Source organism: Pteropus vampyrus, unplaced genomic scaffold (assembly GCF_000151845.1).
Source record: "Pteropus vampyrus isolate Shadow unplaced genomic scaffold, Pvam_2.0 Scaffold23, whole genome shotgun sequence".
Taxonomy (NCBI): domain Eukaryota; kingdom Metazoa; phylum Chordata; class Mammalia; order Chiroptera; family Pteropodidae; genus Pteropus; species Pteropus vampyrus.
Genome location: NW_011888804.1, coordinates 1,431,939 through 1,442,329, shown reverse-complemented (window position 1 = coordinate 1,442,329; position 10,391 = coordinate 1,431,939). Strand labels below are relative to the sequence as shown.

The 10,391-nt window shown below is 52.2% G+C and overlaps 1 protein-coding gene across 1 annotated transcript in view; it reads right to left on the bottom strand.

Moving 5' to 3' along the window:
* Positions 1–9,850, bottom strand: part of KDM2B (lysine demethylase 2B) — a 112,020-nt gene extending 102,170 nt beyond the window's left edge. The window contains exons 1-4 of the mRNA XM_023528152.1: positions 9,791–9,850; positions 8,980–9,124; positions 6,023–6,101; positions 4,742–4,788 (exon numbers count right to left, since the gene is read on the bottom strand). Of these exons, the coding sequence (XP_023383920.1) occupies positions 4,742–4,788; positions 6,023–6,101; positions 8,980–9,124; positions 9,791–9,805 (286 nt within the window). The 5' untranslated portion in view covers positions 9,806–9,850. The remainder of the gene's footprint in view (positions 1–4,741; positions 4,789–6,022; positions 6,102–8,979; positions 9,125–9,790) is intronic.
* Between the last annotated feature and the right edge of the window lie 541 nt (positions 9,851–10,391).

Below are 10,391 nucleotides of genomic sequence, written 5' to 3'. Positions count from 1 at the left end.
TCCAATAAGACCGGTGTTCTCATAAGAGGAGCTGGCGTACAGATAGATACAGAAGAAAAACCACAGGAAGACGTGGGGGGAAGATGGCAATCCACAAGCCAAGGAGAGAGATCTCTGCAGAAACCGACCCAGCTGATCAAGTGATCTTTGACTTCCAGCTCCAGAATGATGAGAAAATAAATTCCTATTGTTTAAGTCACCCAGCCTGTGGCACTCTGGTATGTGGCCACGACAAACTAATACATCTTACGGTTGAGAAGAGCTGATCTTTTCAAATAAATTGAGAAAAAAAACTGGCATTTCACACACAAAAAGAGGATCTCCAAATAGCGAATAAACATCAAATGGAGGTCAATTTCATTAGTCATTAGAGAAATGCAAACGAAACCACAATGAGGTACAAATATACTCCCACCAGCGTGGAAGCATGACTGAAACGAAGAGCATGAACACACCAACTCTGCAGGAGGACGTGAAGCAATCGGAACCAGAACCCCTCTGGGACGATTACTTGAAACTGAACACATAGGCAGTTTCTACGACCCGAGCAATTCTGCGCTTAAAAATACGCCCAACGCATCCATCTCTTCACCAGAAGTGATGTTCTAGAATGTTCGTAGCAACACCATACACACAGCCTTAAACTGACAGCCATCCAAGCGCCCGGGAATCAGTAGAATGAATAAGTAAGAGGTAAATAAATAATCACGTGATGGAAAACGACATAGCAATGAAAATGAATCATCTGCAAACACATGCAATAATGTGGATGAAATCTTGTAAACACAGAGTGAAGGAAGCCGAACCCCAAAGCAAACTCTGTGATTCCACTGACAGACAGTATGGAAACAGGCAAAAATTCACCTATGCTATATGAGAGGTCAGGATTACAGGAGAGGGTAGTGACTGGATGGGAATACAGGAGGGTTTGACCCTGGGGTGCCAATTAGCCTGGTATGTTCGACTGGTTAAAATTAATCGAGCTGTATGGTTACCCCATGTGTACTTTGTATGTGTACATTATACTTCAATGAAAAGTTTTTATATTAAGTGTACAGCATCCTAAAAATGGAAAGTGCCTTAAAAAAAAAAAAAAAAGCAGGAAGCTAGTAATAGAGATTAGGTGCCTGTCTTCCCAGTAGGCAGATAAATAGGGCTGACATAGAAAAGCCTGATTTTAAGACATGAGAGAAAAATCTATAGCCCCAAGGTGTGGCCTGAAATAGCTAGCTGTGCACCAGCCACCTTCTCAAACAGTCACCTCCCAAGATACAGGGCCTGGAAAGGGGGCAGGAGGCCGGACACCAGAGGCTGAGATGTCGTACTAAGTAGGAGGGTTGGTCCAGCCTCCCGCATGCAGAGCCCTCCAAAACAGAACTGCCATTTATGGTAGGGGCATGTGTCTGTGTCGCCCAGCAACCCTGAAGAATCACTCCTTCCCACTCCCAGCGCACGTGTGGTTTTGCTGGGCTGACCCGGCCCCCAGCTCCAAGGGCGGGGTGTGCTAAGCCCAGCAGAGCCCATGCAGAGACATCTGATAGAAGTATTGGGTGTTTGGGAAGGAGGACCCTGAGCTGGGAGGATGGAAGCCTGGAGCTGCTGGCTCCCCATCTTTGCCACTACGTGAGGAGATGCTTGTCGGGTAACGAAGCGGAAAGAGGGAGCAAAAACGGGAAGCAGAGAGGGAAAGTATGAGACGACCTCTTGAGATCTTCTTGGAGCACCTAGATCTCTACGTGCCCAGAAGTCACCCCTTGAACTTATTACGTAAGCCAGTGAACCCTCTTTTGCTTCCGCCGGCTTGAGTTACATTTGTCGCTTATATCACGGTGACTGACGAAGGTGCCCTACTGCCGTTCTCCAAAAGCCTGTGTGGACTCTCAGAGACTAAAATGGAAGTAATGATACCACAGGAGAACCACAACTGCAGTGTCCCTCAGTGTCAGAGCTCGCTGTACCTTTACCAAGCGCTTGAATGTTCATTGACCCATTCGATCGTCGCAGAAATGTCAAGACAGATAGGGTGCAGGCACTACTGGTCCTGCTTTCTTTGCCATCCTAGACTTTTCGAGAGCTGGCAAGGACGTCGGGACCATCTAACTGATGAGAAGAATGAAGCTCGAGGAAAGAGGTGGCCTGGATATAACCAAAGCCTAACAAAACTGCAAAGGGCTGGAAAACTCCTCCAAAGGGCCAAAAGCATTATTATTAAGACTGTGATGTTGCCTGAAGCCCAGATTTGAGAATCGGGGTTTAATCTCTGATCATAAAGAGAATCTCATCAACTCTATGTCCTATCGTTATAATAATAATGGGGACCATTTATTAAGCTTCCATCATCCAGCATAATTCTAAGCATTCATTCTTTCTCTTGATAGGATCCTTCCTTGAGGCAGATTCTGCCATTAGTTCCATTTTGCAGATGAGGAGATTGAGCCTTAGGGAGTAAAAGTAGCTTGCCCCAAAATCACGCATTCAACGAGCAGAGTTGCCTCAAACTAAGGTCTAACAGAAAAAGGCTGGGGCTGGGTTGAGTCACCGGAGTGAGCTGCCTGAGCCAAGATTCGATTCCTGGGGTCCACTGTCCCAGCTGCCCGCAGTTGGAAAGTTTGCCCCCTTCTGCTTTGATTTTTCACTTTCTTCAGCATTTCTGGAATCCAGCTTTAAAAAAAAAAAAAACAAACCTATCTCTGGAACAAGCCCACACCAATTAACTGAGATCTTTCTGTCATTGGCGCTATCTCTTTACAGTCAGTGGTCCTGCCTTCTGAGTATCTGTTAACAGGCTTTTGGGTCAATTATTCAAGCTGGATTATCTGACACACCCACCAGTCAGCTGTCTTCGTCCTCCACAGGGCCCGCCACCGGAGTCGGCTCTTAGAAAACTTAAAACCAGATCACACCACTTCACACCCACTAGGATGGCTATCATCAAAAAGACAGACTACAACAAGTGTTGACGAGGCTGTGGAGAAATCGGAACCCTCAGACATTGCTAATGGGAATGTAAAATGGCACAGCTGCCTTGAAAAAAACGGTCTGGCAGTTCCTCGGGAGGCTAAATATAGTTACCGTATGACCTGGCCATTCCACGCCTAGGTATATATACCCAAGAGAAATAAAAATGGATGCCCACACGTGAAAGCTGGCACGTGAATATCGTAGCATTAGTCATAACAGCTAAGAAGTAGAAACAACCAAAACGTCCATCAACGGACAAACTGATAAACTGTGGTCTGTCCACACATACAATGGGATACTATTCAGCTGCAAATGGGGATGAAGACCCGATACTTGGACACTTGCTATGACACGGATAAACCTTGAAAACGTGATGCCGAGGGAAAGAGGCCAGACACGAAGGACCGCAATATTCTACGATTCCAGTTACCTGAAATGTAACAGGCAAATCCACAGGGGCAGAAAGCAGATCGGTCGTTGCCAGGGGATAGGAGTAGAAGGGAGTTAAGAGGTACAGGGATTATTCTGGGCGTGATAGAAATGTTCTGGAATGAGACCGCGGTGATGGATGCACAACATTGTGAATGCACTAAAAACACTGTAAAATGGCTAAGCGGTGAATTTTAGAACATGAGAATTTTCTCTCAACCTTTAAAAAAAATGTTTTAAGCCCCGCCGCCGCCCCCCCAAAATAATCAGATTGCATAGCTACGCCCATCATGGCACTTTAAAACTCCCACTGGCTTTTCATCACCCTAGGAGCCAAACCCGAATTCTCCACCTGGGCCTCTGAGACCCTACATGAACTTGGCCCTGTGATCTCTCCCCTCTCCTACTACTTTCCCCCTTTGATCGTTCCATTCCTCCCATACCCCCTGATCTCTGCCCTTGCTCATCCCACAATCTGGAATGTTCTTTCCTCCGTCCAGGTTCTCATCAGTCAGATCTCTGTCAAAATATCCTGCATCCATCACCCCACCAAGGCTCTCCCCGATCACCCCTTCTAAAATACAGCTCCATCACACTCCATGTCATTATCCTGCTTTATTTCTTCATAGCCCTTATCGCCCTCCAAACATACATATTTTTAAAAACGGTTTACTTCTCTGTTGCCTGCCAACTCCAACCAAGAGGGCAGGGAGCTTGTCTGTCATGTTCGCAACTCTGAACTTGCCTGCCATGTAGACGCTACCTGAGGAACACTTCTGGAAAGAACAGATCGATCAAAAGACTTCCTGTAAAATCTGAAACGCCGCCCGCGGCCTGGTCAAGAGCCCCGAGCACCGAGAGAGCAGTCACACTCTGCAGGTGCTCAGGGAGTCAGTTACTCAGCACTCACTGGGCACTCAAGGGCCAGGCCTGCCTTAGACCTGCCTAGAACCCTGAGGAGGGAGGAGGAACGAACGATCCTTCCCATGGAGAGTCTGACAGTCTTTCGGGGGGTCACGAAGCACACGGTGTTTACCCAGCAACCCACAAACAAACGCAAAGGCGAGATAGAAGATTGTGTCACTGACACCCAAGCTGGAGGCTAGGATCCAAATCGGCCTCGTCAAACTCTGCACTGGCAAGTACCGTCTGATCCAGCCTCCCAGGGCTTTGCAATCTGACCTGTTCTCCACAATGGGACGGCTGCAGCTGAGACCAGCTCCTGCCTCCTCCCACGGGGAGGTTTTCCAGAGGCAGTTAAAAATCTAAACAGGCAGGTGGTGGGGCGCCTTCCCCCTCTCCTCCTTCCTGCTTCAGCATCTCTGAGCTGCGCACACAGCAGGCAACTTACCCACTAGGAGTTTGACATCTCGGACTGTGAAGTCAGGGTCAGGCATCCTGGAAAACAAGGAGCAGACACTTGGTGAGAAGCTAGAAACAACAGTTAGACCGACCCAGCTCTGGGAGCAGGGGGGTCGTTTTTCCAAGAGGGTTCCCTTGCTCTCTGTTTGGGAACCCAAAAAGACATAACTCAGAGAGAGGGTGAGAGACCGGTTGGTGTTTCAAGGGAGGGTCACCTTCCTCACCCCAATGGGTAAACCAACCCCCTCTCCCCAACACGTGAACTCAGCACTGCTACAGAAAAGAGAGGGGACATCTACTGTCCACCCACTTTTCCAGAAAAGACTGAAGTGTGATGTCATGGGTAAGTGACAGAGCCAGGCACTCATATACCTGTTTCTTTCAGGATGGGAAGCTCTCTCTGTCTCTCCCTCTAGAAAATACCCTCCATAATGAGTTGTGTGGAGGGTCGGAGGGACCCCTTAAGTTCAGAGAGAAAAAAGACACCTGTCATACCAGAACCAGGGTACGACAGGTAACACAGCTGTAATGACTGTGGTGACGTTCACTATCGATTAACAATGACACTAAAGGTTTAATTTCTACCCATAGGAATGGGACTCTCGAGCAAGTCTGGCAGTAGGTGCTGGAGAAGGTGGCATTGTGAGATGACACCCTCAGCCTCCTCCCCGCCCCTGCCCAAGGGGCGGAAACCTGTTCTTCCAGCCCGCCTCCCGGATGTCTCCCCCACCTGGAGCTCTGACAGATCTCTAAGAGACCGTAAACCAAACAAGACCCACTGCAGAGGCAGGTGTTGGGGCAGGCTGAGAAAGGAGGGGACACAGGAGCCTAGCATCCCAGGAGCCACCCTCCCCACAGAAAAGGACCAATTTCCCACAGCCAGGTGCCCCGCCTCTGGGTCTGGAGGCTGGCCAATTTCTTCCTAACCCAGGCCCTGCCTCAGTTTCCTGATTTTTTTTCTAGGGGGGGAGGCACGATTCACTTTAGGAAGTCAGTCCATGTAACTGGGGTCAGTCAGGAAAAAAAGTCGACACTGTTTAATCAAGCCCCCTTACAGCTTCTCTGCCCAAATTCTCTGAAAAAAGACCAATCTTTGGAGAGTTTTTCCCCTTTGTCAGGATTCGAACGAGAAGATACTATCCCCCAGATAATGAATGAAGATCCTTCTCAGTGATGAGAGGTGGAGAAAAGCAAGAAAAAAATCCATCCCAAGCTATCAACTGCGTTAAGCAGGGAGGTGGGGAAAAAGCTATTAATTTCGGCAACTTACTTAATTCCCAGTCCATCCTTTTCTCGAAATATCAGGGGAACTCTGAGCGCTTCTCTCTGCACGTACTCGTAGTTGAAATCTGTTTGGATATTGGAATCAAACGAGTTGTTTAAGTCGTGAAGGAGTGAATGAACCACAATCAATTGGTTAGGGGAAGAAAAAAGACGGAGGAGGAAACAGGGGTTCTACTCGACGCAGGCACCACCTCTAGGGCAAAAGCTCCCTGGAAAATGACAGGGAAATGAATTAGATTAGGCAAAGCCCGAGAGAAGCCATGCCAACTATCGGCTCCTCTCCCGACTCAGTCACTCCCGGCATGCCCCACGGGTCAGAACTTGTCAATGAACAGCCCAAGGCTGGCGAGGACCGGGGAGGGAAAACTCATGAAAGAACTCCACGCAGAAAGAGCCCCAGCTAGTGCTGAGAAAAAGGGACAGAGAAACGCATCCTAGGCTGAATTCGGAAATTAAAGGGACTGCAAAATTGAAGAACGCCACCTGGGAGGATCTGAAGGCCCAGAGAGGAGGCTGGGAGGAAGGCTCTCATTGTAGCCAAACATCAGGGAAGATCTTATTGTAATATCCTGCGTGGTGAAGGGGAGGGGGGGAAAGCCGGTTTCCCTGGAAACTGTGTATTTGGTGCCAAAATAACTAGGGAACTGGGCACAGCTTTGTCATCTTAATAGTGAAATTCTGCTGTAGCCATCGCAATACTTGCTCCAACCGGGTAACCGAGAGGGGCTGCCCCCCAGGGGAAGGCTGTGTGCAAAGGAGACATGGCGAGACCCTAAGAAAATTCACAGCGTCCTTTTCTGTCTGGGGTTCGTCTAGCGTAGACCCCAAAATCCTTACCCTAAATACGGAGGTGAGGGAGGCTGAGATACACCCTCACATCCCCAAACCCTCAGGGGATGAAAGCAACCCCACTCGGCAGGGGTGCAAGGCCTCCCTGGCTCGTGGGAAGGGAGACGGAAGAGCTCGCAGGCCACAGAAGCCCCTGCCCCAAGCAAACAGTTCTCTGGGGCAGCTCGGAGGGGGAGGAGGCCAAGGCAGCTCGGCTCAGAGGAGAGGGTGAGAACAAAACCAGAGCCGGGGAAAGCCCTGACCTTACCGGCTCAGATCCCCAGGGGCTCACAGTGAATGGGGATTCCTAAGGATTTAAAGGCAGAGAAGTTTAAGAAGCTTCTAGTTTGAATCCAGGCTAAGGGCTCCTTCTGTTTCTCAGCTCCTCCCTCTGAGTTTTGGGGCCCGATCTGAATTAACCACCAAAATCCTAGGGCCCTCCTCTCCTTTGAAAGAAGCCTGAACAGCAGATTCAAGGAATCTTGCTGAACACCATTCCCCGCCCCCCTACATACACCCGCAAGGCCCACCCCCCAGGTCAGCTTCAACTTCCTCAAATGAGCCTGAGAAAATGATCTGGGATCCTGGGCAGAGAGTTTCCTTACAAATGACTAGGAAGAGTTTGCATATTGTTTTCTCACAGGATCCGCCAAATGACCACGGGAAGAAAGGAGAGGAATTAAAATCCCATTTGTGCTAAGGAAATTTAAATGCAGTTGAGAATGGCCCCTGGACTGTGCAATGACACTCAACACCAGGCAAGCTGGCAGACATTTCTTCCTCCCTCCCCCACCACCAAAGCCCAGCGCCCCAGGAAACAGTGGGCACAAAAGAGAAACTTCCAAAATGCAAAGCCTGGACAGTCTCTTCCAGGGACTAACCCCACAGCCCCAGCCACTCACCCGGAACCTGAGGTGGGAGGCGCTGCCCCAGTCATCAGCTCACTGAGGGATGGAAGGGTTTTCCAAGCGGGGTAAGGGATAAAAAAAAATTGGAACCGGAATAATATAAAGGAAATTTGAATATCTGAGGGGGGAAAATGAACTCAAAAACCCCATGAGAGCAAAGGGAGATGCCCAGGTAATCGGGGCACCTCCAAAACCCGGATCCCACAGGCAGAACCACTGTAATGGACTCTGAAGGCCTCAGACCCAAGCCAGAGCATCACCACCAGGCCCGGAGGACACCCCCAGACACCTTCCTATCCTAGAGTGAGGGAAAAATTTGGGCCCTGAAGGTCTCAGGCCCGGGTGGCACCCCAAAGCTCTAGAGGCTTCCCCAACTTCTGCTCTAAACTGGCAACGCCCATAAGAGGACCAGAACTCTCATCTAAGGCCTGTTAAGAGACCCCCGTGTCCCAGAGGGGTGCCCCAAGTCTTTGCTTCAAAGTGCCAAGGGAGGAGGAACTCAGCCTTAACCCTGAGGGGAGAGCACCCCCTTCCCCCATTGGCCGCTTCAAGCTGTCAGGGGTGCTGGGCTAGAGGCCTCACGCTTAGCTTAAAGTGGGAACTCTGGGCCAACAACTCGGGGCTCCCACAGACCCCGCTCCAAGATGACAGAGGCCACCAGGTGATGGGGTTCCGCAGACCCCAGGCCTGAGTAGGCCTGTCACTCAGTGACCCCCAGGCGCCCCCGGCGCCAGCGCCTAACTGGCAGGGCCCAAAATGGCACGGGGTTTGGGAGGCTTCAGGCCTGGGGGGCCCTCACCCCAATGCCCAAGGGGCACCCCAGTCCGCCTCCAGCCGGGCAGCGCACCTCATGCAGCGCAAGGAGCTGGGAAGGCTCCGGGAGGGGTAGAGCGCCGCGCCCCCGCCCTCCCTCCGTCCGCCCGTCAGTCCCCAGATCACTCGGTCTGCCAGACCCCTGGCTCTGCCCACCTTGGGGCTGGTGGTGGGCGCGGGCCCGGCCTAGGCCCACGTCCGGCCCCGGTTCCCTCCTGCCCTCCTCCCTCGCCACCCCACCCCACCCCACCCCCAGTGCTCGGCCTCGTTTCGTCACCGGATCCCCTGGAATGGGGGACGCGGGCGCGAAATACGAACCCAGCCACCGGCAGTTCCCTCCCCACGTGCGCTCGGCCCGCGGCGCGGAGGGCAGCCCGTGGAGGGGGCGCCTCACCTTTGCCCTCCATGGCGTGCACGAAGTCCCCCTGATACAGCTGGCTGCGCAGCTTCTCCTCCAGGCTGAAGCCGCGGACGCTAACAATCTCCTCCACGTCCGACAAGTCCTCGTTCTCGTCGTATCTCTGGCGGTCAATCGGGCGCTGCGAGGACCCAAACCAGAGAGCCCGGGACGTTACTGGGGGAACTGAGAGTTGCCTCTCACCCTGGGCCCAGCTCGAACAGGTGCAGAAGCCGCGCGCCCCCTGCACCCCACTACTGCGACCTGAGCAACTTTGCGCAAATGCCAAAGATGCTGAAAATCCGGATAACGAGAGGGGCCCGCACCCCCAGGGTCTGGCTGCACCTTATACAGGGCACTCCCCTCCTGCATCTTTGGAGGCCATGGAAGGGACACCTGGGGGGCTCTCCCTTGTCCCCCACTCCCGAGAGGTGTTGAGTTTTGCCCACTCGGTCGGGAGCCTGGTTATGTAACCCGCGAAGGGGGCTCCGCGCACGGGCTGGCGGGGCATTTGTAGGCCCCGGGAGGAGCCGCCGCAGCGCCCGGCTCCGCGCTAACAGCAGCCCTGGCGGCCGCGGCGGCAGAGCCGGGAAGCCGGAACCGGGGGCCGGCGGCATTTCTAAGACTGGAGCCGCCCCCGACCTACCGGGGAAGCTGGAAAGCCGTAATGGAGAGACTGAGACCCCAGCCGCCCCCGCCGACCGACCGCCGGTGCGAGAAGAAGAGGTGGGGGAGGGGGTTCGGGGCTTGGGAGAGGGAGAGGCAGACCGCCCGCCACAAAGCTCCCATCCGAGACCCCAAAACGCACCAGCAGCTGCCTCATCTCCCCACAAGCGCGCGCGCACACTCACTTCCTAAGGAGACTCCCCCGCCACTCCCCGCATCCCCTGCCTCCTCCCTCCACCGCCCAGCGCCGGGCCCAGCAGCCCCCCAGATTCCGGGCGAACCCCGAGCCCGCTCTGCCCCCGTTCCACGCCTTTCCCCGCTACCACCTCCCCACTTAAGTGTCTGAGACTCTGAGCCTCACAAGGGACTGGAGGAGTAAGCTGCTGGCTTCCTTTTGCATGCAATTTATTATATTTTTTCCGGTCCTCTTGCAAAATACAGAAAAGGAGAGAAAAGGCAGCAAGAAACAACAACAACAAAAAAAATAGATCTATCATATACCAGACACAGATTTGGAAAAAAAAAAAAAAAAAAAGCTACACACCAATCTTCTTCCAGAGTCTTTCTCTGCCTCCATTTTTTTAGGAGAGTTCACCAATTAATTGTCAACACTCCTGCCCCCTGCATTTTGGCGGAGGGGGGAAGGAGAGAAGACCAAAGAAAACAAACCAAAAAAATAAATAAATAAAGCAAGCCAGAGCCGAGATCTACAAAGTTTTGCACCAACACTTAAGCAGATCCGT